Source organism: Phyllostomus discolor, chromosome 7, assembly GCF_004126475.2.
Source record: "Phyllostomus discolor isolate MPI-MPIP mPhyDis1 chromosome 7, mPhyDis1.pri.v3, whole genome shotgun sequence".
NCBI classification, from domain to species: Eukaryota; Metazoa; Chordata; class Mammalia; order Chiroptera; family Phyllostomidae; genus Phyllostomus; species Phyllostomus discolor.
Window position 1 is genome coordinate 3,187,704 of NC_040909.2, and position 27,440 is coordinate 3,215,143.

The 27,440-nt window shown below is 67.3% G+C and overlaps 1 protein-coding gene and 1 long non-coding RNA gene across 2 annotated transcripts in view; one reads left to right on the top strand and one right to left on the bottom strand.

Annotated features, from left to right (window-relative positions):
• POC1A (POC1 centriolar protein A) overlaps nt 1-25,375 on the top strand; it is a 37,609-nt gene extending 12,234 nt beyond the window's left edge. The window contains exons 8-11 of the mRNA XM_028518537.2: nt 4,156-4,224; nt 5,360-5,458; nt 19,161-19,304; nt 25,209-25,375. Of these exons, the coding sequence (XP_028374338.2) occupies nt 4,156-4,224; nt 5,360-5,458; nt 19,161-19,304; nt 25,209-25,307 (411 nt within the window). The 3' untranslated portion in view covers nt 25,308-25,375. The remainder of the gene's footprint in view (nt 1-4,155; nt 4,225-5,359; nt 5,459-19,160; nt 19,305-25,208) is intronic.
• LOC118501537 lies at nt 3,020-26,024 on the bottom strand. The gene is made up of 3 exons (XR_004904158.1): nt 25,766-26,024; nt 3,278-3,287; nt 3,020-3,029 (listed from the first exon to the last, which is right to left on the bottom strand). It is a non-coding gene; the product is annotated as an uncharacterized LOC118501537 (long non-coding RNA).
• Between the last annotated feature and the right edge of the window lie 1,416 nt (nt 26,025-27,440).

A 27,440-nucleotide genomic window follows, 5' to 3' on the forward strand; every position in this document is an offset into this window, starting at 1 on the left:
GGTCCCCTCGTGACCTCGGGCATCCCTTGGCCCCCCGAGCGGAGCCCTGGAACCCGTGCGCTGACCTGCCTCGGGGCTCTGCAGACAGGCAGCTGTGGAGACTCAGCGACACAAGCGGGGGGGTGGGGGGGGAGTCTTCCTGCGCGTGCCTTTGGGAGTCCCTGGGCTCCAGCAGGGTGGGGGTGTCGGATCACACGGGAGCCCCGCTGCCTGCTGAGGCGGGGGGGGGGCGGGCGGGGGGCGGAGAGGGCAGGCCTTCCCACCAGCCTCCGCCCCCCACCCGAAGCCTCGCACCTGAGCGGGCCCGCAGCCCTGTGCGGCGAGCGTGCGGGCCGCGTGCTGAAACAGAGCTCTGTTTCTCTGTGTTTCCTGAAACAGCCCAAGCCGTGCTCACTTGGTGTACGTCCCGGAGCTGCTTGGGAGAGGGGTTGGGCGGGCCGGGGGTGGGAGCTAAATCCGGTGTTCGCGGCTGTGCAGTTGGTGTTCGTGTCGCCGTGGGGCCCCGAGTGACGAGGCGGCGTAGGGCCCCCCCGGTGCCACCCCAGCCGCCCCAGGCGTGGGCATGCAGCCAGCGCTGGGCCACCGGAGCCTGGGGCTCGTTTCAGGCTGGGCCTCCGCTGGGGCCGGGATGGAGGCTGCGGGGGCCTCACCCGGTAGGGAGCCAGGGCCACAGTGAGCCGGGGGCCTGCGGGCTGCCCCTCGGGCCGCTCCCGGGAAGGGAAGCCAGACTCCTGGCCTGGGCAGTGGGGCACCTCCTGGAGAGGGGAGGGGACCTCAAGGTGGGTAAGAACGCATTTGCCTCCAACCGAGCGACCCAGCTGTGTGCCCGGCCCTCTGGCCCCTGCCTGCGGCCCCCAGAGGGAGGCCGGGGGCGGGTGTCCTTGGCTGTGGTCAGCAGAGAGCCTCTGCCTCCCTGGGCAGCAGCCCCTCCCTGAGGTCCTCATCCCGGGACACATGCCAGCCCACGGCAGAGGCTGGCGGGAGAGAACAGGAGCCCCCCCCCCACCCCGGGGTCTGTAGAAGCAGCAGCCTGGGTGCGGGCGGGAGCCCAGAGCGCCCGCTCCAGAGGCCCCTCGGGCCTCGCCGGGCGCAGCCGTCCTCCTGCCTGTGACTAGGGCACGTGCGGGGCGTTCCTGTCGGTTCCATGGCAGCCACCGAAAGCTTCAAAACCCTTCCCAGGTGGTGGTGGGTGGGGGTACCTGGCTGGGCTTTTGCCCGAGTAGCTGTTGTGGGCACAAGGGTCAGAGTTCAGGCCTGCAGGGGAGTCAGGCGGGAGGGGAGGGGAGAGGTCTGGACGAGCTGCAGGGTCGGTCACCCAGAGCTGTGGGAGCTGAACAGCGTGGGCCCCTGTGGCTCGCCTTTGTAGCATTCCCTCCACTGATGCTTTGTCGTGGGAGAGGGAAGGGACTAGTTACCGTGGGCCCCTCGGTCTGGAGGCTGGCGTGGCAGGGGGGCCGTGTGGTGAAACGTCTGGGTGCCGGTCCCTGAGGTCCCCCAAGCTCCAGGGCGGGTGGGGCAGGGCCAGGAGGCGAGGAGGTGGAGCCGGGCTTCGCCCAGCGCTCGTGAGGATCGGGCAGGACCCTCTCACTGGGCAGGCGGTGGCGGGGCCTGGGGGGGGACCAGAACCCCGACAGGTGAGCGCCTGCGACGGTCAGGGGCGGGTGGGCTCCAGGCTGCTGGAGGCCCCGCAGAGAGCTGCAGGGACCCTCAGGAGGGGCGAGCGTACCAGCCTGGGGACGACCTCATCATGAGTGACGAACGGAAGGGGATAGGCCAGCAGAGGGCGGAACGGTCTCAGAAAGCGAGTGTGTTCTGTCTGACCCCTGTCGTGGTGGGAGAGACGCCTGAGCCCTCGGTCTGGAAACTGGGCCGCCCACCGCGGTCACTGCTGGCTGAGTGACGGCGACCTCAGCGTAGGGGGCGGGGCCGAACGCCCGAAGGGGAATGGCCTGGAAAGCATTGTGCATTGGAAACTTTTGGAATCTAGCTAAGATGCTAATCAGAGCCAAATTTATAGCCTTAAGTGAATTTATTTAAAACCAAGAAGGACTGAAAATAACCGGGTGAAGAGCCGAATTCGGGAGGCTCAGGAGGAAGGCGGAGGAGGAGGAGCCCCAGCAGGGTGTCTGAGCAGCAGGCGGCCCGCGGGGCTCCAGAGCGCAGGGAGGGGCGGGGGGAGCGGGCCTGAGCGGTCGCCCTAAGGCCCAGCGGCCGGGGGTCGGCACTGTGACGGTGCAGGCTGGCTTGGGTGTGCAGCAGAGCCCCGGGCCCGCTGTCCCCTGCGCCGTGCTCCTCGAGCCTGGGGCCCCTGACGGGCACGCACACACGCAGATGGGCAGGCAGCAGCCCGTGGAGGCGCCTCTTTCCAGCAGCCCCGAGGCCCCCGGTGCACGGGGGTGCACGGGCGGGCGCTGTGGCGGGGACTGCAGGCCTCACGCCTTGGGGCTCCCCTGCAGCTCGCTCCCGGAGTCTCCCGGCAGCTGGGCCGGGGCGGGGTTCTAGTGCTTCTTGCCTGCAGAGCTCCCGGCCCCCGCCTCCTGCTGCCGGCAGCCTGCTGAGCCTCGGGCCGCCGGCCGCCCTTGCTGGGTCCCCAGCATCTCGTCCCCGGTCTGGCACCTGGGGGCTGGGTGACGACAGGAAAGGTGACTGTGACTTCTTGGAAGCCTGCCACCCCTGGCCGGCAGCTCAGGCAGGCAGAGCGCCCAGCCATTGGGGCACCCTGTGTGCTGGTTTCCTTCCCCTTTCTTTCTTCCCTTTGTTTTTCCTCAGAAGGAGAATAAGCTTTGTCGTTTTGTTTTTATGTTAATGTAGCAGTGCCACATGTTGTTGAAAACTCAAAGTTTGGGGAATTGCAAAGGTTGCCCAGAGCCCAGTGGAAATCACCTGAGGCCGGACACGGGCGCGTGTGCACACACACACACACACACACACACACACCCATGGTCTCGTTAACCTTGCGGCCCTCGGGCACTGTCACCTACAGGGGCCTCCGAGCAATGCTTGACCTGCCCCAGCCCACCCCCCGGGCCCTGGTGCTGCCGCTGTGCCCCGGCATTTCACACCGGGCCGGACTGGACCGGGGTCCCACCGGGAACGACGGGGCCCCTTCTTCCCATGGGGGCCGTGCAAGACTGCCGGCTGCTGTGATTCCTGGCTGTGATCCCTGACGGACACAGCAGGAGGCGGTGTCGCTGCCCCCTGAGGGAGTGTGAGCGCACAGGCCATCCCCAGGACTAGGGGTCAGTGCAGGCGAAGGGCTCCAGGCCAGGCCCAGCACTCGGGGTTAGCTGGCCTTGAGCTTAGCTTCTCTCCAGCACCCCGTCGTGGGCACTGTGGAGAGGAGCTCTGGGCAGATTCCAGGAGTGTGGGTGGACAGCTTCCCTCCTGCCCAGCGAACGTGGCTCTGCGAAGCTCGGTGGGGGGGGAGATGGTGCATGGTGGCGGGCTGAACACGCTGTCTCCCCGAGCACCCTTGACACGTGTGGCGAAGAGCCCCCTCTCTCCACTGGGAGATGCTGCCCCACCTTGGGTACTGCTCAGGCCTGGCCGCTCAGGTGGGACCCTCAGCACCTGGGAGGCCAGAACGAGCACGCCCCGCCCCTGGGCGGGGTGTCCTGTTGCTCCTTTGGTGACCCTGCCCCAGCCCCCCTCCGGCCCTGGTGCTGGCCTCTGGGGTCGTCTGGGGCGCCCTGCTGCACCTGCTGCCTGGCTTGTCCTTGGGACCCGGCACTTGTCCGGTCGGCTGCAGGCTGGTGTGGGCGGGCATGGCTTCGTCGGAAGGCCAAGTCCTGGTCCCGACGGGAGGTCTGGGGTGAGCTGGCGTGCCTCTCTGGCCCCCTTGGGAAGGGGGGCAGAGGTGCTGGCCTGCCAGGGCTCCTCAGTCCCCTCTGCCTACCCCTGGCCCCCCAGCCCGGCCACGGCCCTGTCACTGGTGCTTGGGGGCCTGTCAAGGTCTCAGGGTGGCCAACATGCACAGGTTCCCCGAGTGGGCTGGGGAGGGCCGTGGGCTGAGGGAGGCCCCCGGTCCTGTTTCCTGTGGACTGTTTCCTGTGGGTGTTTCCCAAACACCCACGCCCACCAGCCCCAGGTCTGTCCCCGCGCACTTCAGGATCTAGAGTGACCATGGGTGTTTGCTCTGTCCCTTTTGTCCTGCAGGGCCCCGCCACCACCGTTGCCTTTTCGAGGACGGGGGAGTACTTCGCCTCTGGAGGCTCCGATGAGCAAGTGAGTGAGGGAGGTCCAGGGGTCTCCGCCGAGGCTGCCCAGGACGGGCGGGGGGCCGGGAGGCCGCAGCCGGGTGGGGCGCTCAAACCTGGGGCCCTAGTCTCACTGGGGCAGGTGCCAACCCGGTGGCCGAGGCATGAGGCCCTTCCTGCCCACACCAGTGGGGGAAGGGGGGCCTGGGCTGCTTGTCTTCAGTGGCCTCCCCCTTCCAATGAAGGCTCACTCAGAGGGTTACTGGACATGGACAGCAGGCCTGGTAGGGTAGGCCGTGCGGCCGGGGCTCTGCCTCTGTCCACATGGCAGCCCTGGGGGCCAGGCCCCCGTCGCCCACCCCCTGGGAGGGGGGGCGCTGAGTCTCAGCTGCCGCCGTCTGCCCCCGGCCTGCCTGTGGGCTGTCTGAGGGGCCGGCGTGTCCCAGTTCCCCCGCCGCAGAGGGCACGTGTGAGGACATCGGTCCTGCTTGGTCGTCCTGTGTGCGGAGGCCCTGGTGCCCCCTGCCCAGATGGCCAAGCACTGATGGCCTGTCCCTTGGTGGCTCCTTGGCCCTGGGGTCCGGCCCAGAGCCTGGCACCTGGGAGGCCTCGGGGCGCTGGAGATCCTGACCTGGGGGGCGTCCAGAGTGTCTCTCCCCTTGGTGCCGGGCCTCGCGGCCCAGGCCGGGGCTGGGGCTGGAGTGGGGATCCTCACGCCAGCGGTCTGGGCCGGAGTCCGTGTGTCGACCGCCCCTCCCAGCGCGACGGGCTGGCCGCTGCCCTCAGCAGGAGCCCTCCTTTTCGTGGGGGTCGTGACAAACGGGGAAAAGGGACGGAGAAGCGGGGCCCCAGTGCCCCGAGGGAGCTGCCGGGCGCGGGCCGGGAGGGCCCTTGAGAGGTGGTGCCCACACGGACATGGACGCTACAGCCCGGGACCCCGCTGCACGGAGCGCGGCCCGGGGACGGTCCAGGCAGGAGGGGCCCCCGAGTGCGAGAGCCTGCCGGGGGCGCAGCCGGGGGAAAAGCCTGCTCTCCGGGGAGGAGGGGCGGGTCCCAGAGCCGGGCTGGGGTGTCAGGCGGGGGCCGCTGTCCTGGCCCGGCCCATTTTCCCCATGAAGGACTGGGGGGCTTCTCCCTAATTCTGGGTGCCGTTGGTCTCGCAGGTGATGGTCTGGAAGAGCAACTTCGATGTCCTGGATTATGGAGATGCCCCGAAAGCGCAGAGGCCACCAGCCACGCTGGCCAGCTCCTCCCGGCGTCTGGTGAGTAGCCTGCCGGGCTGTCTGAGCCCGGGGGCCGGTGGCCTGGCCCCAGTGGCCAGCACCGGGCTCAGGGGCGGTGAGGGTTGGAGGCTGAGGCTGGTCACAGGGAGGGGCCCCTAGTAAGACCCCGTCACTCAGCAAACGACCCTCTGGGCCTGGTCGTGCCACTTCGCTTCACATCTGCCGTGGACAGGCAGACGCATGGAGGCCGTCAGGGCGGGCGGGCAGGCTCCGGCCGCCCCCGTGCGCGCCCCGAGGGGCCCAGGCCCGCCCGGTTCCTGGAGGGCGGCCTGCGCTGAAGCCGCAGCTGGTTGGCACAGGCCGCCCCAGCGCTCTCGCTTCCTCCGCTTTAACCATGAGGGGAAGTTCCTCGCCGCAAACCATCTTTAGCGCTTCTGTCGGCGAGAGGGCGTGCGGTGTTCCCGGACGCACACAGTTAACTAACGGCGTTTCCGACAAACACATGGGGGAAGTGGGTGCCTGGGAGGTCGCGCTGGGCTTCGGCGGGGCTCACCGTTAAAGCCTCGCCGGGGCCGTGGAGCCCGCGGGTCCCAGGTCCCAGAGGCCGCAGGCTCTGCAGCCCCCCCACCCCCACCCCCGCCAGCCTCGGAGGGAGCGGGGCCTCTCCCACGCCCGGAAACACCCGGACAACAGGAAGCTGCTTGCCCGAGGCTCCCGCCGGCCAAGGCCGGCCGGGAATAGAACCGGGAAGCTGGAGTAGAAGGACCCCTCCCCCCAGGATTCCCCCCCTCCCCCTCCCCCTCCCAAGGGCAGGTGCCGCCGGAATCTTGGGAAGGTTGGTGCCCCCCAGCACGGGGCCCTGGGCCCCTGTTCCCGGAGGATTAGGGGAGTTACTGGACACGCTGCCTCTCATCCCTTCGGTCCCGGCTCTGGGTGCAGGGGGGGCACCTGCTCTCCCGAGCTGTGGGCCTCACCGTCCAGGGAGAGGCCTGTGGGTGGGGGAGCCGCGGGATGGGGCAGGGCGGGCACGGCGGGCAGATGCTCGAGGGTGGGGACAGCCGTGCGTCCCCACACTGCCTTCAGGCCCCAACCCGGCCCTGCGGGCATCTGCATGTCAAGGTGGCACGTGAGCCCCAGGGTCTAGGCCCTGACCGCGTGGTTCCCAGCACGGCCCCCCACCTCCTAAGCCTGGGTTTCTAACACAGGCCCAGTTTGTGCAAACGTGTGGCTCCTCAGACCTCGGAGTCTTCCAGGGGTGATACTAAGTAACAGGAAGAGACCTTTAGAACTTGGCGTTGGTCACTCACACTGGAGAGGACGCTTGGCCTGCCCCCCGTGGGCCTGCGCGGCACCGAGGTCGCACCTAGTGCGCGGTCTGGAGGCCGGCCGGGGCTGGCTTCTCCGAGAGCCCGCGAGCGCCACCGCCGTGCCCACGAGCTCTCGGCCTGGGACCTGACCCCAGCCCTGCGGGCCCAGTGGGCCCCGGCCCGGCCTTGGAGCCGCATGCGTCATGCCTGGGCACTCGAGGGCTGTAGGAGGCCCTCGAACCCGAGACGGCCCCTCCGCCCTGGAGAGCCCTGCCTGGCCCTGGCCCTGCGTGTGGCGTGGAGCCCTCCGTCTCGGAAGGAGGCCTCCCTCGAGCCCGCTCTGAGGAGAGCTGTGTTCACCGCCAGAGCTATTTTCAACCTCCGGTTGAAATTCACAGCTTATTTTTAGGCACATTTCATGTTGAAAAGCAAAAGCCACTTCCCAGCCCTTCGGAATGAGAATGAGGGGCTCCATTTTCTCTCCAGCCTCGGCTGAGTCGTGATGGAGGGGTCCGGGGCCGTCGCCGGGGGCTGCCCCTGCTCGACGGTTCCGAGTGGACGGACACGCGCTCCCGGGGGCTCATGTGGGGCCCTGCTGCCATCCGCGCAGCCTGTGTGGGGTTCAGCTCCGCTCCCCGAGTGGTCCTGGCCCTCGAGCCTGCATCCTCACAGGCCCACCCTGCTGCTGAGGCACAAGGGCCACTGCATCTTGGCTGACCTTGGACTTGGCACCTGCCCCTCAAATCCCAGCTGCCCTGAGGCTGGTTCTGCCCCAACCACGGAAGCGTTTTGAAACCACTTTGAGCAGCAAAGATTCATTATCTGATTTGTTCTTGCCCTTCCCCCAAACCCTCTCCCAGCCCACTGTGCAAGTGGGAAGGAAGGTTGTGCCGTGGGGGAGGGGATTCCTAGCGCAGAATTCTAGGTAGTTCGGTGGAACTGAAAACCCACTTCCTGAGTTCCCTGGGCCGCCTGCCCTCCAGCGCAGGTGGTAACCTTGACTTTCAGGGCTGAGCCCGTCTCCGCTCTCCTCCCCGGAGCGACGCCAGGCCCGCCTTGCTGAGGTCTCGGGAGGGGACACAGGCCAGCGGGAGCTTGGAACCGTGCCGGGCACCTGGGAGGACTCACCGAGCTCTAGCTATTTTTAAGATGTTTCTTTTCCTTCCTCTGCCCTACCGAGAGCTCGGTGAGCCCCTGCCCCAGTCGGGACAGTGCGTTCAGACCCTGCGGGCCGTCTGACCGGGGCTGTTCAGCTGGCTCTCCCCTCAGGGTCCCTCCCACCTGTCGTGTCCACCCCTGGGAAGCAGGCAGGACTCCTCTCCTTCTCCTTCCAGAGGCCACAGCTGTGTTGGGAGGAACTAGGGCCGCGACCAGGCCGGCGGCAGAGCACGCTGGCTCCGTTCTGGCTCTGCTCTGCAGGCTGCGCCCGTGGGGTCCGGCCGGGGCGGCACTTCCTCGTGGGAGGCCGGGTCCTCGGTGGGTGCTCCCAGACACGAGAGCCAGGTCCCCCCACCCTGGTGGGCGCCCTCTCTTCCCCCGCCCCCAGCACCCCTCGGGCCAGGCGCCCAGGGCCTCGGAGCCCGTGCCATCCCTGCACGGGGAGGCCTCGGTTACTGAGGGCCTCGGACCGAGGCTCCGCTCACCCTGAGGATGGCCTGTCCCCTCCTCCGGGCCCCTCCGACTCAGGCCGAGGCCCAGTGGCTCCTGTACCCTTGCTCCAGGGTGTTGCCCGCAGCTGGGCCTGACTTAGGCCTTCTCGGGCCTGACCCCTGGCCCAGAGGGGCTTGGCCCTGAATCTGGCCGACGCTGAGGTTCGGGGGCTCCTGGGTGAGGCCGCTGAAGGCCTGGGCTCTCACCGAGGCGGCTCTGGGCCTGAGGAGCTCTAGGGTCCGGGTGGGGGAGGGGCCTGTCCCCACCTGCCTCGTGGACTTGCTTTCTCTCTGGGGAGCACGGAGGACACGGGACTCGTACTGACAACACCAGTTTCCGGCTGGCATTTGCTTTCTATAGTGAGGAGAAGCGTGGTTTTGAGGGGGTGCTTGGCAGATGTGGGTCATTGTGGGGGTTCGGGGCTGGAGTGAACCTCAGATGTACGGGTCTCAGAGAGGAGCCTCTCCTCCCTCTCCTCTCTGCCCTAACCCCGGTTCTGGCTCCGAACCTTCCAGGCTGCTCCCAGCGGCTCTTGGCAGAGGGGGAGTCAGGGCTCCCAGGCCGCAGGCATCCGGAGAAAGGCCGGTTTCCTGGCGCCCGGGCTCCCAGCGCATCCTCTGCCTGGTCCCTGGGCTCGGGGCGTCCGTGGGGCCTAGAGGGGCCTCCTGATGTGCTGGGGGCTCGGGCTGAAGAGCCAGCCTTGTCCACAGCCCCCTTCACTGCCGTGAGGGCGAGCCTGGCCCGCGGCCACACGAGGTGCGGTGCTCCGGGAGCCCCAGCAGCTCATCCGGGGCCTCTGTGCCCAGCTGTCTCCCCACCTACCTGCAGGATGGCTCTCGGGCACTTTTCACTCCACGGCTCCGCTGCCGCGTGGTGGCAGGGCGTCCCAGGCGGCCGCCGGCCCTCAGGCAGGATGCCGCACCTGGGCTGGCGCGCACGGCCCCCCAGCGGCACGGCAGTCGTGGGGAGTGCTCTGGGTCTCTCAGCTCCTGGGGGAGAGCAGAGGAGACTAGAGTTAAAGCAGATTCAATGCTCGTTGCCAAACTGTGCAATTCTTAGGAAGTTTTTTGCTTGAAACAGCACGTTCCTAGACAATGGCTGGGGGAGGGTGGCTGCCCAAAGCTTAGGAGCCCCGGAGACTCCAGCTCCCCTGGGGCCGGGGGGGGGGGGTTGGACTGTCCCTCCCCTCAGGGTCCCACCTGTCGTGTCCATCCCTGAGAAGCAGGCGGGGCGCCTCTCCTTCTCCTTCCAGAGGCCACGGCTGTGTTGGGAGGGGCTAGGGCCGCGCCCAGGCTGGCGGGAGAGCCCTGCTGTGCGTCCCGGGGCGGGAGGCCCCTGTGAGCAGCGGTGCAGCGTTCAGCAGGCCTGAGGGCAGTGCGGGGAGGAGGCAGGCCTGCCCACGCTGGACACAGCTGCTGGAGGCCGCTTGCTTGTGGCAGCACCCCGAGTCACCCCACGGCTGGGACGCACACGGCTTGCCCGCCCCCGGTCTGTCAGAGGACCCGCTGCCCGAGTGACCGTGGCACCCCAGGCGGGGACAGCGGAGAAGGGTCTGTCCTGGAGGGGAGATTCCGTGGCCCCAGGGTGCTGCAGCGTAGGAGGCGCTTGGACAGCTGCCGGTGGCCTCTTCCTGGACAGCGGCAGGTCCCGGTCCCCCTCCCGTGCGGTGCTGAAAGAGAACCTCGGTGCCGCCCCCCCCCCCCCCCCCAGGCTCTTCAAACCCAGAGGCACCTGCTGGGCTCTGGCCTCCACTGGGCAGGCAGCCTGTGGCTTTGTCTCTAGCCAGGGCGTGCGTTAGCGGCAGGGCGGGACCCAGTGCACCCCCGAGGTGGGGCCCGGCTGGGCCTGCTGCCCTGTCCCAGTCTTGCCCTGGCTGCTGGTGCTGCTGCATCCGCCCCGTCACCTGGTCTTGAGTCCTCGGGCTGCCTGCCTCCTGCCCCTGGCCCTGCAGATGGGGCGCCTGGGTCAGCTCCCCTCCTCCAGAGCCTGGGGGACTTGGGGGAAGCTGGCAGGTGACAGGGCCTGACACCTGGCCTGAGGCGGCCTGGCTGCTGTGGCCCTACATGTAACCCCGCCCCCCCAGGGGGCGCCTCCAGGGAGCTAGGGAAGGACCAAGCCCCCCGGGGTGGCAGTGACCGGTGACTGCAGTGGGGACGGAGGGTGGGCTGTGGATGGGCTCTGAGCTGCCCCCTCGAGGGGCTGGCGGGAGCTTCCTGCCCCTGGGAAGTCCCGTCCATTCTGCAGGCAATGGGTCCCTGTCCAGAGGACAGCGGCCTGCTTCTCAGGAAGAAGGCCCAGTTAGTGACCCAAACCACCAGGAGACAGAGCCACAGAAATCCAGGGCAGGCGTTCTGGGACGGCCACAGCGTCGTGACGATGGACCACCCTGACTCTGGAGTCCCGGCCATGCCTGGTGGCGCTGCGTCCGCCTCTGTGTGCGTCACAGCACGCCTGGACGCACCCCCGGGCACGCACACGCACACGCACCTTTGAGAACTCCGTCCCCTCCCTCCAGGGTCCCCGGACTGCTTAGGACTTTCCTTCCCCCGGCGGCCAGGGGTCGGGTTTGCGGCCAGCGGGGACCCCACAGCTGCTCGTGAAGAGAGAGCCCGAGCCGGGGCAGCGGGCAGGAGGCCCTGGCGTCATGTGGCTCTCTGCGAGGCACGTGCTCCCGTGACGTGGGGCCGGGCTCCGCCTGCGGCGCTTCCGTCCTGGCCCTGCTGACGGGTCCGCTCTCGGCGGGAGAGCCCGTGGAGGTCACAGGCGAGATGCAGAGCGGAGAGGGTGGACAGGAGCTGAGGCCGTTGGCCCTTGAGTGTCCCTCCCTCCCTGTGTCCCCCGCCTTCTCCCTGCTGCTGCTTCCGACCCGCCACCGGAAAGTGGAAGAAGTGACCCCCACGAGGCAACAGACCCCATTGCTCAAGCCTGACTGCGGTGCTCTGGGCCGTCCTCCCCGCCCCTGGCGGAGCTGCACTCGGCTCTGCAGACGGCACCCCCTCCAGGCAGTCCTCCCAGACCGGACAGCAGGTTGTGCTTGCTGGGGCAGCCCTCCCCCCTGACTCAGCTCCTCACAGGCCTCGCTCGTGTGCCAGAGGGCTGGGTCCTCGGTCGCCCGTGGTGCCCAGCACGCACGTGTCTGGAAGGGGCAGCTCAGGATGGCCGAGTTCAGTGGACACGAGTCTGTGGGCAGCGTGGGCGCAGCGTGCGAGCCTGGGGACTGGCCCTGGCTCCTCTCGCCTTCTGGCAGATGGGAGGGTCCCCGGCTGAATGAGGAGGCCGTTTTCCGGCCTGGTGTGTCAGCCTGGCCAGAGGCAGGGGCCCAGGTGGCCGGGGCACGGGAGGGGCCGGAACCTGCAGGTCCGGGCTGGGGGTCTCAGCGCTGCCTCTGCCCTCAGTGGAGAAGAGGCCTCGCAGCTCGCGTGCTCCAGATCGGGAGGCAGCCCTGCCGCCCACGTGGTGCACGGGTGTTGGATAATCCTGCGTTCGTGTTCTCACTGGTTACCATGGAAAAAATCAGAATAGAGGGTTTCCATGGAGATTATCTTAAAATTAGTTTCTCTGAAGGTCCGGGCATTGCCGCAGGTTCCCTGGATGCTCCGGGTGCCGTCCGGGGCTCTCTCGGTGGCGGCGCCCATGGACCTGCCTCCTGGGCTGGCGGAGGCCGGGGCGCCGGGCGGGGTGGCCCTGTGCCTGCCCGTCTCCCGGGGTCCCGCTCGCCTGGCATCGGTCGGCTCTGCAGCTCATTCCTGTGAGGAGGCCCGGGGGCTTTCTCTGTATTATTAAGACAAGAAAACATCTTGGTGTTGTGGGCATTTGTGAGCAGCACAGAAGGTGGGGAGAAGGGGGTGACGAGCCCCACAGACCCGTCCCCGTCTCCGAGCCTCGGCACCGACCCGCACTCCTCTGGTGGTCTCCGCACGTTCCCGGGAGAGTCGGGGCGTTTTCACTGGGTCCCGGACGCGTCGTTGTGCCCCAGGACAAGACGGTTCCTGGTTATGTAACTGCAGTGCTCTTACCACGTTTAGCAAAATGAACAGTTCCTGGTATAAGATGCCTAGTCCCTAGTCACACGTTTCCGCATGGTGTTGCGACTGGTGTTCGGTGCTTCCTGTCGGCACAGAGGGACAAGGAGACGTGGAGAAAACCCAGGACCCCCTTCCCCCCGAGGTCCGGCGGCGCAGCGGCTGCGCGGCCTTGGCCCAGAGCCCGAGCTGGGCCGGGGGAGCTTCCAGGCCCCACCTGCCCCAGCCCTCGGGGACGCGTGACTGTGGGCCCTAGAGGTGTGTCCTGCAGGTAGGCCGGCTGCGGCCAGCTATCCCGGGGCCAGTGTCCTGTCCACTGGGGGCGCTGTTTCTCTTCATAGCCTGCAGTGGAGGGAAGGGGAGAGGCGCTGTCACTGGGCCCCCGCAGCACAGCTGTGTACAGAGCTGTTTTCTAGGACAGGGAGGCTGGGGGGCCCCGGGGGGCCCTCGGGGCAGCAGGGACTGAGGGCTTGGCTCACCTGCGGCCGGCCCCCTCTGCGGGGGAGGCAGGCCTTGCTCCTGCCCGAGATGCTGCACAAACTGTGACTTGCCCAGATCGGGAGCGGCGCCCAGGTGTGGCTGGTGCCTCTCACGCTCTCCGTTGAACCGAGTGCAGGCAGAGTTTAAAATAGCCAGCCTTTGTCCCCGAGGCGCCAAGCCCCAACCCCAGCAGTTACAATGGGCTGTCTTCGATGGGTCTATAAATAGACCGCGGCTGTGCCCCTTTGTCCCCGAGAGCCTCCGCGCCTCCCCGACCCGCCGCCCTGCCGCTCGTCCTCGCGGGGGGCCTGTCCTCCGGGGGGCAGCCGCAGCCACCCGCAAGCCGGGCCGACACGCAGAGTCGCAGTGACAGCCACACGTCGCCTTTGAAGAGCCACGGTGCTCCGAGGTGAGCCGCACAGGAGGCACCGCGACTCGGCCCCGGGGACGCCCGGCGGGAGGCCCGCACGGCCGGTCGGGGGCAGCACCGCCACCAGGCCCGTTCCCGGGGGCCCCGAGGCGTGCTCCGCTCACGGGAAAACACCGGGCCCAAGTCGGGGGACACCTGACCGTGTAGCTGACGAGTGCACTTCCGGAGGGTCAAGGTCGCGGAAGACCAGGGAAAACCGAGGGGCTGGCTGCATTGCAGGAGACGGAGGAGGAACCGAGTGCAGCGGGAGGTCCCGGGTCGGGGTCTGTGACCTCAGGACCCGGGGGCGTTGGCGGAAGGGCTGGGGGCCCTTGGTTTGGCTGATGGCATTGCCCGTGTTCGTCGCCCGGGCGGTCACTTCGTCACGGTGATGTGAGGTGACAGCGTCGGGGGGGGGGGGGGGGCGGGAGAAGAATGGATGGGAGCCCTCGACAGTTTCTTGCAGCTTCTCTGTAAGTCTAAAAGTAGTTCAAAGCAGTTTAATTTTTAAAAAAAGCCTACAGTCAACACACGGGCTTTAGCAGTTGCCTTGACCTCCACCCCCGCGGCCTCGGTCTCAGCTCGGGGTGCTTCGTCTCCCCGCCGGGCGCCGGCAGCCCGCAGCGGGCGCTCCATCGAGTCTGTGGAGCTGCCCGGAGCCTCGGCCAGCCCTCCCGGGACGGGCGGTGGTCAGCAGGGGAGCTCTTCCTCGGGCCTTAGTCACGCACACAAGTGCCTGGCACGCTCGTGCACACTTATGCACACTCACACCCAGGGCAGCAGCCGTCCCCCAAGGCCAGGCCCACTCGGCTGGCTGGGGAGGACATTGGCGAGATTGCCGAACGGTGAGAGGTGGTTTTGAGAAGCCAGAGCTCCCGTGGGCTCCGGGCTCCGTTCAGAGCCGGCAGTTTCCTCTCGCTGGACTGCAGGGCGGGGCCCCGAGGCACCGGGCGAACGAGGCCGTCCTGCGTCCGGTCCACGAGTACCTGTGGGGAAGGCACCACCCGTGTCCTTTCGAGCCCAGAGCTGAGGAAACAGCCGTGCCTTTCTCCGCCGGAGACGCCGGGGATGGGGGTGGGCGCGGCGGGCTCTGCCTCTCCCTTCCCTCCTCGTCAGGCCCCGGGTGAGGAGACAGGGAGGCCGCCTGCCAGGGCCGCCCGCTAACTTCCCACGGAGGCCGGAGGCCGACTGGCAAAGGCGCGGGCCTGCGGGGCAGACGGCCGGGAACCTGCACCCGCACGCGGCAGACTGCAGTGCGCAGCCCGGTGGAAGGCCCCGGTGAAAAGGCTCCATCCTTGGGGGGGTGGGGAGGGTGTGCGTGCGTGTGCGTGTGTCTGCATCTGCATGTCTCTGCTCCGCACTCAGCCCGGCTTCGGGAGCAGTGACACGCTTTCGTGTTTCCAGTGGCCAGTGGCCAGACAGGTTCCCCGCCGGGGTCTCTACAAGGAGGTGGGACCAGTGAGACCACCCAGACCTCAGGCCTGGGTCACCTCCTGCCCACTCTCTGCCCCAGACGTAAGCCGTGGACCCGTTCCTGGATGTTTTTGCCCGTTTCTGGAGCGGGCGGGGCAGGGTCCGGAGTTGGAGGTCGAAGGGCAGAGAGCGATCTCTGCTCTGAGCAGGCGTTAATGGTTAACCCACCCACCAGAGGGGTCGCTCTGTCGAGTCCGCCCGTGGCGTTGCCGTGGGAAAGCTGCAGCCACTCCTGGCGGCGGGCCTGGTGTCCACAGGCGGGACAGCCACTGCCTGGGAAACCCCGTCTGGGGACAGCCAGGTGCTGACAGCCGGGGAGACGGAGGCTCTGGGCGGCCCCGAGCTGTGACACGGGCTTTCTGCGCTTGGAAACTGTGGCGCCGGACCAGCAGGGGACCTCACAGGCCACCCCGGCACCTGCAGCCTGGGCTTGGCCCGTCTGACGCAGCGGTGCCCCGTGGAGGGGTGGTGACTGGCACCCTGGGAGCAGGGCAGCAGTGACGGGCCGTGTCACGGTCACTGCCGTGTCGAGGAGCGGGGGGCTCCCAGGGCGTCTCGGTCGCACCGGCCTTTACAAAGAGTCAGGCCTGGCGACCCCTGAGCTGTAACGTTCACCACGTGAGAAGGTGAAGCGTTCTCCGCGCTCTGACAGACGCAGAGTCGCGTGATCCCTGCCGCGTCGAGGTGGAGAGTGACTCCGCCTTTCCCCCCGAAGTGGCCTCGCGCCTCTTTGCAGTGGGTGCACCCCCTTCCCAGCCCCCGTCACGGGGCGAGCGCGTGGTTTTCGGCATCGGGCATCCGCGGATCGTACAGCTGTGTGTTCTGTGGTCTGGTTCCTCCCACTCCGCCCAACCATTCTGAGACCCACCTGTGCGGTCACCTTGCCTTTTCCTGCTGAGTGGCGCCCCATCGAGCTGTTTGTCTGCCTGCTAGTGGAGACTGGGCTGTTCTCAGTTTTTGGCTCTCACAGATAAAGCCGCTGTTGACTTTCATGTACATATCTGTCTGTGTATATATATTTCCGTTTTCCTGGGGTAAATACCTGGGAGTTAGACGACTGGGACACGTGTGTATTTGTCATTTTGGGGGACCACCAAACTGCTTCCCCACGTGCTTGCACCACCCCACCCTCCCCCCAGCGGTGAGGCAGGCCACATCCCTCCGCCTCCTCGCCGGCGCTGGGTGCGCTCGGTCGCTCCAACTGTAACCACTCTAACAGATGTGGGGGGGTGTCTCGCTGTGGTTTTAACTTTCATTTGCCTCATGGCTAATGATATAGAGCACCTTTTTTTCTTTTAATTCTAGAGAGAGGAAGGGGGAGACAGAGAGAAAGAAACTTCGATGTGCTGTTCCGTTTATTTATGCATTCACTGGTTGATTCTCGTATGTGCCCTGACTGGGGATCGAACCTGCAACCTTGGTGTTTCAGGACGGTGCTCTAACCAACTGAGCTACCCGGCCAGGGCTGTAGAACATCATTTTAGGTGTTTGTTTGCCATCTTTACATTTTCTTTGCTGAAGTGTCTGTTCAAATCTTTTGCCCTTTTTTTTTTTTTAATTAGATTGTCCTCTCACTGAGTTTTGAAGGTCGTGTGTGCCCTGGAGATGAGTCTTGTGCCAGTCATGTGACTTGCGGGTGTCCCCCCCCCAGTCTGTGCTCCGTGTTTTCAGCTGAACAGTGCCTTTCAAGGGGCAGGTGCTTTGAGTTTTGATGCAGTTCCTCTTTGAACTTGTGCTTTTGTGGATCCTGCTTTGGGTGTCACGTCTAAGAAATCTGTGTGACCCAACCCAAGGTCACAGAGGTGTCTCCCTGTACTTTAGAAGAGAAACGTACATCAGCATTACAGTTCTAGGTTCGATCTGTCTTGAGTTACTTTTTTAATGTGGTACAAGATACAGGTTATGTACCAAAGTTCATTTTTTTTGCAGATGGAGAGTCTGTTGTTCCAGCAGTTGTTAAAAATACTCTTTTCGTACTAAGTTGTTTGTATGCCTTTGTTAAAAATTAACTGGCCTGGCCCTGGCTGGTGTGGCTCAGTGGATGGAGTGCCGGCCTGTGAACCAAAGGGTCACGGGTTTGATTCCCAGTCAGGGCACAGGCCTGGGTTGCAGGCCACGGCCCCCAGTAGGGGGCACACGAGAGGCAACCACATGTTCATGTCTCTCTCCATTCTCCTTCCCTCCCCCCTTCTCTAGAGATAAATAAGTAAAGTGTCTTTAAAGGTTAATTGGCCCGGTGTCCGTGGGTCTGCCCCGGGCCCTGTCTGTCCCGTCGCTCCGTGTCTGTGCCGGCCGGAAGCTCGCCTTCTGGGCTGCAGCGTCAGCCTCAGTGCCAGGGTCACGCAGAGGTGAGTCCTCCGGTGGTCTTCTCCTGAAGACGGTCTGGCCTTCCTGCGCCCGTGGCCTGTTCGAGTAAATGTCGGATCCAGCATTCTCGTTCCTGCAGGCCGTTTGGGGGAGCGGGCGTCTCAACCCAGTCGGGCCGTCGGTGCACGAACACGGCGTGTTTCTCCGTGGACGCGGGTCCCCTTCGGTGTCCGCACCGCTGTGTCATAGCGGTCGGCATGCAGACCTCGTGCCCGCGGTGCTCCATCTATACCCGGGCACTCTGCAGCGGGTCGGGCGGTCACCCCGCCCCGGAAACATGCGTGCGTCCGCCCCGAACGCCCGGAACCTGTGAGTGTGACCTCACCTGGGGAGGGTCTCCGTCACTGTGATGAAGCTGAGGGTCTCCAGATGAGCTCCTCCCAGACGACGGGGTGGGCCGGAAAGCCAGCGATGGGAGGCGCAGAGGGAGACCCCGGGGAAGGCAGGGCAGAGACTGGAGGGCGAGGCCACAGGCCACGGACCCCCGCAGCCCTGGAGAAAGCACACAAGTCACAAGGCACTCGAGTAACCTCTCCAGAGTATTCAAAGGGGAAAAAAACCGTCTGTTAACCCAGAGTTCTATACTCAGCAAAAATGTCTTTCAGAAATGGAGAAATAGAGACTTTTTTCAGATAGACCAGCACACTTTTTTAAAAAGAAATGTCTCTTTTTTTTCTCCCTCTGGGAGTCCAGCCAGCACATGTTTGCAGGGGCAGTGGGGGAACCGAGGACCCCAGGCGAGCTTCCCACAGAGCCTGACCGAGTCCTCCACCCCGATCTCCCCTGTTCTCCTGTTTTGATGTTACGGTGTTTTGATGTTACAATTTGGCAAAAATGAAAGTGGTCAACTTTTCCTGGCTGGTGTGGCTCAGTGGTTTGAGTGTCCTCCTGCAAACCGAAGCATCACCGGTTCGATTCCCAGTCGGGGCACATGCCTGGGTTGTGGGCCAGGTCCCCAGTGGGGGATGAACAAGAGGCAACCACACGTTGATGTTTCTCTTCCTCTCTTTCTCCCTCCCTTCCCCTCTCTCTAAAAATAAATACCATCTTTTGTTTAAAAAGCTGTAAATAGAGCAGCAAAATATTTCTTAGGGAAGGAGGGAGGAAGGAAGTTAGGAAGTTGTCGACTGGCGTGGCCCCGCAGGCGTGGGGGGTGGGGTGGATGCTGCGAGGTACCCGAGAGCCACCGGGCGGCCCCGAGACCCTCGGCGTCCGACGCAGCCCTGGTACGGTGTGCCCCCTGACGCTGCCCCGCGCATCCTGCCGCCGTTACCACTCACGGCCCTGGCACGCGTGTCTTCCCAGTCTTGCCCGTCACCTCCTCTCCGCTTCGTCGCTCACCCGCCTGGCTCTCAGGGAAATGCCACGTCTCCAGAGGGCCCCGGAGTACAGGCGAGGGGCTGCAGTGCGGGCCGGCAGGGGCGGGGCGGGGGCAGCTGCAGGGCTCTGGGCCCAGCCGAGGGGAGCGCAAGCCTCACCCAGCACGTCACTCCCACAGGGAACTAGTCCACAGGGGGTTGTAGGTCCCCAGACCAAACGGGGGCCCCTGCTGCTGTGCCCATGGGGGCCGGGTGGCTTGGGAAGACCCGCGCTCTCCAGGTCAGGGGAAGCCCCGTCTGTGCGCGGGTGGTGCCCGACTTGGGGGCGCGTGTGGGGCCGGCAGGAGTCTCCTTATGCGGTCACCGTCCTGGGGGGGGGCGTTGAGGGACTGGCTTGCACCTTTGGAGACGGAAGGATCTTTGGCGGGAACCCCAAGCCTCGTTGGAAGCAGCCGCAGCCTCCAGCCCACAGCTGAGGGTGCTGTCCGGCCCACCTAACCCCCCACCGCCCCCCAGCCCCAACTGCCAGGCACTGGATCCCCCCTCGCTCATGGCCTCTGCTCCGAGGGGCAGGCCTGGGAGAGGGCGTGCAGGCCTGGACTGGGGGGTCCCTGCTGTGGCCTTTTCTCCCCGACCTTGGGGGCCTTTGTCCCCGCCAGCGCCCCCTCGAGCCTTCACCCAGGCCTGAGGCCCCTCTCCTCTCGTTGTCTGCAGCTGGAAGGGGACTTCCCCGTCCCCGCGGGCGAAGGCAGGAGCCAGGAGACAGTGCGGACCCCGCCGCCGGAGCCTGGCAGCGTGCCGCAGGCGCTGACCAGCACGCTGGAGCACATCGTGGGCCAGCTGGATGTCCTCACCCAGGTAGGCTGCGCTCCGTGCCGCCCGCCGTCCCCGCTCAGGAGCGTGGCCGTGACAGGCCCACTTCCAGCCCCAGGGACTGAATGGCAGTGCCGGCCTGGGACCCTGGCCCTCGGAGCCCCCCGAGCCCTGACGAGCCACTGGACCCCAGATCGCCAGGGCCAGATCCTGCCAGGGCGTGCCCCCCAGGGCGGCCCCAGGCCCCCCGGGGCCTTGAAAGTAATAACGCTGTCCGTCCGTCCATCCCCTCTTCTGGGTGTACGTCCGGGTCTGGGAATCCAGGCTCGGGGTTCCAGCTGGCGCGGTCCCTTGCCTGTGGAGTGGCAGTGGGGCGGGCCTGGGGGCGTGTGGGCCTGTGCCCGGCCCCAGGGCGCTGTGGCGCTGACCCCCACTGGCAGGACAGACGTGGGCCTGCCTGTGGAGTGTGCAGCCGTCGGGGTGGCAGTGTCCGGGTAAACAGCCCTGAGGGGAGGTGGCGCCGCCTGGCGACCGTCGGGGACAGTCAGGGGCTGCCCTTGGGCTAGAGTTGCGCTCAGGACGGCCCGAGCTCCCGCCGTGGGGCTGGGTGACATGGGGCTTGTTTCCTCCATCGAGAGGCTGCCTCCTAGGGGGCGGGGATGCCACACCCTCCCGTCTGGGCCAGAGACACTCGGGGTGCAGAAACGGCAGCGTGAAGCTTCGGACTCAGCAGGACCTGCTGTTTGGGGAGCGGTCTGGGCGCAGCTGGTGGACCAGGGAGCCCAGGCGCCGCTCCCCAGGGCAGGGGAGCCCACGAGCCCGTTGGGTCCCTGAGCGGGTCCTGTTGGCAGGTCGGCAGCCCGAGGTCGCCCAGGCCCCCGGGGGGCTGGGGGGCCGCTGCGCATCGTCAGGCCTTGGCCAGTCGGTCCCCTCACACGGTTGGCCGACACGGCAGCCTCTGCAGAAGTGGGGCGCAGAAGGCGGCCAGGGCCAAGGTCCCCGCCCCGTGCTCGGCCCCTGGGGTCGGAGCACAGCAGGGCCTGTGGCTGAGCAGGGACCCGCCCCCAGCACCTGGGCCTGTCCCCCTGAGGCACCCGGCTTCCCTGGGGCCTGCCCGGGGCTGGCGAAGAGACGCGCTGGGACGCAGGCCAGTGTCGGTGGGGTGTGTGGCTCAGGCCCCCCCACCCGGCGCGGGGGGTTAGCGCCCCATGGGTCCCAGGAGCATCCGGTTTTCTGGGTGGTGGTGAGAGAACTCACTTTTTATTGCTTCTCCTTTGGGGGCAATGTGGAAAAGCCCGTGTTTATGTCAAAGGAGTTGCTGTAAAACCACAAGGAAAGCAACTCAGCCGGGGTTCCTCGGTCCCAGGGTTAGTTGAGCAACAGAAAACTCTGTTTCGCGTACTTCCCTCGGAGAGCGGGCCCTCCATGAGGGCGGGGGGGGGGCGGGGCGGCAGAGGGGCCCCGGCTCTCTAAACGACGCGGAGCGGCGCGCAGTCGGACTGTGGCCCCGGGACAGACCCTCGGTCACTGTGTGTCAGCGGCAGGCTGAGGGTGAGAGGGGCTGTTGAACAGATGGCAGACCCAGCGGTCGCTGGGCCTGAGAGACTGGCAGGAACTGCTCTGGAAACCTGGTTTGTTGGTGCCTCAGCGTGTGTGGGGTCCTGGGCGGGTTAGCGTGGCAGGCGTCAGGCCAGGAGGGAGGCTCCGCCCCTGCCCCTCGGAAGGTGAGGACAGGGAGCTTTTGGCGCTCACCAGATCAGGACGGAAGGTGGGAGGGGGTGCACCCCCACTTCCCTCTGAGGCCGGGAGGTTTCCTCCCTCCCAAGGCAGCCGGCAGGGCCCCTCCAGGCCGCCCATCCTCGCCTCCCTCCCCTCCATCCCCGCAGGCCCGCCAGGTCCAGGGGCCGGGCGGGGGGAGCATTGCGGGCGAGGGCCGCCTTTAGGGGCCGGGCCGGCTGGCGCAGGCCCGCGCGCTGTGTCCCCAGTGCCCACGGCACGTGCCCCTTCGTGGGCCCGCGGCTGCGCCCGGGAGCGGGAGGCCGGTGTGACAGGAGCAGGCAGAACCCCCATCCGCGTGGCGCGGGCACCTGGGTGGCGTCGGCGGGCTGCTCCGAGGGCTGGCGTCCTCCCCGGGCCGGGGCCGAGGCCGACTCGGGGCCTCACTGCGGGGAGGCCGGCCGGCCCTGCACGTGTGTACACTGGAGCACTCCCAGACACACACTCACGCACACGCGCACGCAGACGGGGAGGGACGGAGATGGGGCCGGCAAGGGGGTGGGGCAGAGCCGGCCGGCCTGGGCCCGGCAGCCCCTCCGCGGAGCTGGCTCACCAGGCCCCACAGCGGGAGCTCCTTCGGTTGCATCTGTTTCGGATCTTCAGAGTCTGAGTGAAGTCAGACCACGCCACGGGGGAGATTAATCCCACATTTTTCCGTCTCTGCAACGAAACCCAAGGCGAGTCTGACGTCCTGTGTGGCACCGCTGAGGTGGGCGCTGAGCCAGTGGCCAACCCCAGGAGGTTGCCCGCCGCCTGGCTCTGGTGCCCCTGTGACCTTGCTGGGTGACCGTGCCCTCTCCTTGAGACCCCAGGCAGCTGGGACCCTCTGTCCCCCAGTATTCGGGCTCCTGTGTCGGGGGTCAGGGGACTGAGGCACCCCAGCCCCCTGGGGAGTCTGCCTGGGGGGGCACAGCAGCTGCAGGCTGGGAATGAGCAGGAGGATTAGGGCAAGGGCTAGTCCCCACACTCGGAAGCCAGGCCGCTGGAGTTCGCGGCTCACGTCTGTCACGTGTGAGCTGTGTGACTTCAGGCGAGTCGCTGATGTCCCCGTGCCTCAGTTCCCTCCCCGAAACGGGGGCGATGAAGGCCATGGCCCTGAGGAGGGCTGCTGAGGGGCACTCGGCGCCTTGGGAGTGGCCCCCGGAGCAGAGCATCAGGGCCCATCAGGCCCCCCCCCCCCAGGAGCCTGGCCTGGGGTCCTCCCGCTGGTCTGCCCTCGAGCCTGGGCCCCCCGCCCGGTTGTGAGGGCGCCCAGCCTGGCTGCCGGAAGGCACAGCTGAGCGAGTGGCCCGGCCCCCTGGGCCCAGCAGCCGGGAGTCCTTGGGGCAGGCCCTCCTTCCTGGCCGCCTCGCCCAGGCAGGCCTGCCCTGCGGCCAGGACCCTGCACTGGGCAGCCCACGTCAGGCAGAGCCGTCTCCTTTGCTGGCACCCGTGTCACCAGCCGGCCCTCCGCGGGGCCTTCCTCAGGGGCTGGGACCTCTGGCCCCTGTTCCTCTGGGTAGGGGCAGGGCGGGGTGAGGGGCTGTGCCGGCCGGGGCTGCTGGGAAGGCCGGTGCCCGCGTGCCCGCGAGGAGGGGAAGGCAGGCCGACGGGCGGGCCGCCTGGGCTCGGGGCCGCGGGGTGCCGGCTCGCCGGTGCTCCTCGCCCTCTTCCCTGCGCCGGGGCCCGCAGGCTGGCCGAGGCCACAGGCCACCGTGCGCCGGGCACGTGGTGTGGGGCCGTGGCTCCGGACCGATCAGCGAGGGGCCCGCCATGAACAAGGCTGCAGGGCGTTACTGGGGTGCCTGGCGGCCCGAACCTCTCCCGGATGCTCTCCCGCCGCCCCAGCAGCCGGGCCGTGCGGTGGCGTGGCGCGGTGGTGGCCCTGCGCCTGCCCAGCCCTGGGACACCCCCCCCCCCCCGGTGGAGAGAAGGCACGTCGACACGCGCACTCACGGCCCAGCGTTGCAGGACTTGCTCCGCGCCGTTCTCCGTGGGGTGGGGCTGGGGTGGGGCTGTGGGGGCAGTCGGGCCCTGGGCGGGACGGCCCAGCTGGTTGCAGCGTCGTCCCACAGGCCCGAGGGTCGTGGGTCTGAGTCCCAGCAGGGCACATGCACGGTTGCAGTTTTGATTCTCCTGTCCAGGTGCCTGCAAAAGCACAACTGATCGGTGTCTTTCACTCTCTCTCTCCCCCACTCCCCCTCCTCTCTCTAAAAAGCAATGAAAAAATGTCCTTGAGTGGGAATTTAAAAAACAGAACAGTTGTGAAGCAGAGAATACAGCGCTAACATACAGAAATCCTCATTCATCCTCCTCCCTCTGGCCCGTCCTTCCAGCCTGTGGGCCAGCCTGGTGGGCAGGACCCCCGGCTGGTGGCTGCCACCCAGCATCTTGGCCAAGGCGGAGGGGGGTGGAGAGGTGGAGCCCCAACCCAGTAGCCTGGCGGGGGGGGGAGCGGGGGTGGGGGCTGCAGGGCTGAGGTTCCGCACTCGTTTGAAAACCTGTTTGTCTATAACGTGCTGGGAAGCTCCCCTGAATCCCCCAAAGAAAGGGCCCCCCGCTGGGCTGGCACATTCGGTCCGGGGGGCCGGGTGGGAGGGAAGTAGGCGGTGTTTTTCTGCTCAGAGAAACGTAACATTGACAAACGCAGCGGCCGTGTTGCCACGGCGCCGAAGGAAGGACGGGGCCCCTGGAACTAAGTGGGGGCCCCCAGAGACGCGTGGTGCCCCTGCTGCTGACGCGGCCCCGCACCCACAGCCTCTGCGTCCGGGGGGGGTCCCTGGGGAAAGCTCTGGAGGAGGCGGGAGAGGAGAGCGCCCCCCCGCCGAGGCCTGGTGTCGGGGCCATCAGAAGAAGTCTGGGTGAAGAGTGGTTTTGGCGCTTGGCTCGGTGCAGGCGTCTCGGCAGCCAGTGGAAACTTCCAGGAATGCTGCTGTGGGCCGGCCCGGGGCTGTTTCCGCTGCCGCTTTTACGAGACGCAGACCCCTTCCCAGCCAGCAGCCAGCACGGGGGTGGGGCGGGAGTGGGGGGCCCAGCTCTGCCCCTCAGGGCGCAGTTCCCAGTCCCAGGGGCTCCCCAGCCTGTGCCGTGGCCCCGGGGTGTGGAGCTGGGGGGCCCCGCCAGCGCAGTCAGGGGTGCTGGCCGCCAGGAGGGGCAGCCCCCACCAGTGGCCGGTGGCACGAGGGCCCAGCAGCCCCAGCGGAAACTCCCGCCCCGGGACTTCAGCGGTCCACGCGGTGTGTGAACGGGAAGGCGCTTGTCCGCTGGACCGAGGCCAGGAGCCTCCAGGGAGCCCTCGGGGCGGTGGCGGAACCTCCCGGGAAAGGCCACGGGCAAACAGGGAGAATTAGCAGGAAGTTTGTTTCCTAGCTGACCCGGTTCTGAGGCCTGTCCCCAGTGGGCTCGCCCAGTGCCCAGTGGGGGCCTGGCACGCATAGGCACTCAGCCAGCCCGTGGTGAGGGGAGCGGATGGTGGGCCCAGCCGTCCGCCAGCAGGGTCAGGGTGGGCATGACGGGTGGGGCAGGCCCGTGGGGAGCAAGGCCTCGGCCTCCGGAAGCCACCGTGACGACAGGCCTGTCCCAGCGGCCAGCGCAGTCCAGCGGAGCCGCTGGGCCCTGTGCTCAGTCCCCTCCTGGTCTGCAGGGGGCTGTGAGCTCAGCGCCGCCCTGCCCGTTCCCGAGGGGGACATGGGCTCGGAGCTGGGGGGGTGGGGCCTGCGCCCCGGGCCCTGCGGACCCAGGCGGGGTGCCTTCCTCACCTCGGAGGGCGCAGTGCTCTCACCTGCGGAATGACGGTGGCGGGTGGTGTCTGTGTGTTCACGGGCGGCCTGGCCCCGGGGCGGCCGTGGTTCTGCCCCGGAACTGCAGTCCAGACGCCAGACCGCCAGGGCCAGGGACTCCCGGCCTCGGCTGTCTCGGGAGTGGCCGAGGGCTCTGGGAGCTGCCGCCGCCTTTCTCTCACTGTGCCTCCCCCGCCCGCAGACACCCGAGAACCACCGCCAGAGGGTGGGGGGCGCGGAGGTGAAGGCAGGAGCTGCCCCAGTAGCCCCCGGAGGTGCGGGGCTGGGCGGGACCCTGGGCAGGAAGAGCTGACCACTGGCCTTCCGAGTGCGGACGGAGCAGGACCGGCAGGGGGGCTCCCCGGGGCAGCCGGCGCCCCGCGCCTCCTGAGCCCGCGCACCTGCTGTCTTGCAGACGGTCTCCATCCTGGAGCAGCGGCTGACGCTGACGGAGGACAAGCTGAAGCAGTGCCTGGAGAACCAGCAGCTAATCATGCAGAGAGCACCACCGTGATCCGGGGAGCAGGAATCAGGAACTTGGTCGATTTGGGGGGTGGGCAGGCAGGGGCTGGTACTGCGGGACTTGGGGGGATACACGGGATTCGGCGCTGCGGGAATGGCTGCGGGGACGGCGTCCGTGCGGGGCGCGGGGGCTGCGCCCTTCCGCCCGCTCTGCGGTCTGTGCTGGAGAAGCGCCGCCTGACGCAGGAGGCCCCGTCGGCACGGCTGCCTGTCCACAGCAGGCCACGTCTGGTTTGACGTAAAGCCACTCGAGAATGTTTGCCACCTCGGACCTCTAAGGAGCCCTGGGGCCCCGGCTCCCCCAGGGGAGGGAGCCCCAAGTCGCCTTAATTCAGTCGCCGCGCAGCCGAGACACGGGCTGCTCCCGGAAGGCTGAGCTGGGACCTTTCTGAGACCCTGACGGAAGCCGCCCCCTCCCCCCCCTCCACGGGCCTGGTGACGCCGGTCCACCCAGAAGCAAGCACTCTGGCTTCGCGGCGGCTGGGGTTTCTGCTCTAGCCAGGACCTGGTGGCTTCCTCTGCGTGCACAAGGGTGAACGGATCTCAACATTAAAACGAATTCTATGGAAGCTGTCATAGAAACGGCTCCTTCTGAGTGAGGCCTAATCAGCCCCCTTCCCCAGGGCCCACAAAGCAAAACTGAAAACGGCCACTTGGGAGGCCCCTGCCAGGACCCCCCCCCCCCCCCGAGGCCTGGAACACCCTTGTGGGCGTGGGGGAGCGGGGACGGCTGGCCCCAGCCGGCTCCCGTGGGGCCCAGCAGGAGCCTGCGTTTGCATCGGCTCCTCCCTCCACGCCCGTGTGGGAAGCCCGGGCGAGTGTTTTCCACGCGTCTGGGTGTCCACGCCTTCCGCACTTGGCCCTGGGCCCGGCCATCCGGGGAGGGTTCCGTTCTCCCACACACCCGCCGGGGCGGGGGGCGCTCGGACTTCCCGGGAGCTGTCAGTGCCGCCCACTAACGAGGGTCGTGGCCTCTGCGGCTTCCAGGTGGGAGCGGGGCCGAACGCCTGGGCTGGGTCCTGACGGGTGACGGGAAGACGCCGGCTGCCTCCCCAGCTGGGTGGGGGGAGGGCGCAGGCTGGGCCAGGCTTCAAGCACTGCCTTTGCTCCTCCGTGTGACCTCCACTGGTGACATAGCCCAGGTTCTTGTGCAAAGTGGTGGTGACAAGCCCCCTCCAGGTGATGATGGGCCAGGTGCTGCCCCGGGCCCCATGCCCCCCGCCACTTGTCCCGCTAGGACGGCGGGCCCTGCTGCAGGTGACCCGCTGCCGGTGCGCTGCAGGTGGGGGTGAGGCTGCCGGCTCAGGCAGTTCGGAGGCCCCGGGGCCCTGCTGCCATCCTCGATGGGGCCTGCCGGCGTGCAGGTGAGCTGGCTGGTCTCTGTCTGAATTAGTAGGCGAGGCCCTCAGCTGCCGTGGCAGGTCACAGTCCCCCATCCCTGGGGGCTTTTAGGGAGAGTCCAGGCGGCCCCAAGTCTGCTCAGAGGGGACACGGCTTGAGGTGCCAGCCTTGCTGCCCACCCACGCTAGCTCTCCGGACTGCAGACCCCTGGTGGGCCATCCTGCAGTGGCGCCGGGCCTGGGGCTGGAGCTCCCGGGAGTTGGGGCTCTGGTGACGGGAGCTGGTGGTCCAGGGAGAGCCCGTGGGTTCCGGGAAGGGCCGGGCGGCGGCAGTTGTGCCTGGAACCCCTCCTGTCACCCCTGTGTGAACTGTCTGGAGGGGTGCCCCCACCACACACCTGCCACCTTGTCCTGTGGGCCCCCTTCCTGGAACTCGGCCCCTGTGCCAAAGGGGATGGGAGCTGGTGGTCCGAGGGCCCCTTGGCTGTGAGATTTGAGGTGGCCAGTTACAGCCACTCGTCCCCTTGGTCCCAGCCATGGGCAGCCTGAGGTGAGGAGGGGTTGAGCCAGTAGACTGGGGGCTTAGGACAGCAGCCCCCCTGTTCTCAGCGAGGCTGCCACAGTCTCGGGGTCGGGGTATGGTCGCCCGGGACCCCGGAAACCCTGCCTGCTGAGCCTGCAGGAGCCCGGTGAGTCGTTCCGGCCGGCTGTCCCAGCCCCCTGTCCTGAACCTTGCCATCCTAAACGACTTGCTCAGGGTGGCCCCCATGACTCCCGCCTTAACT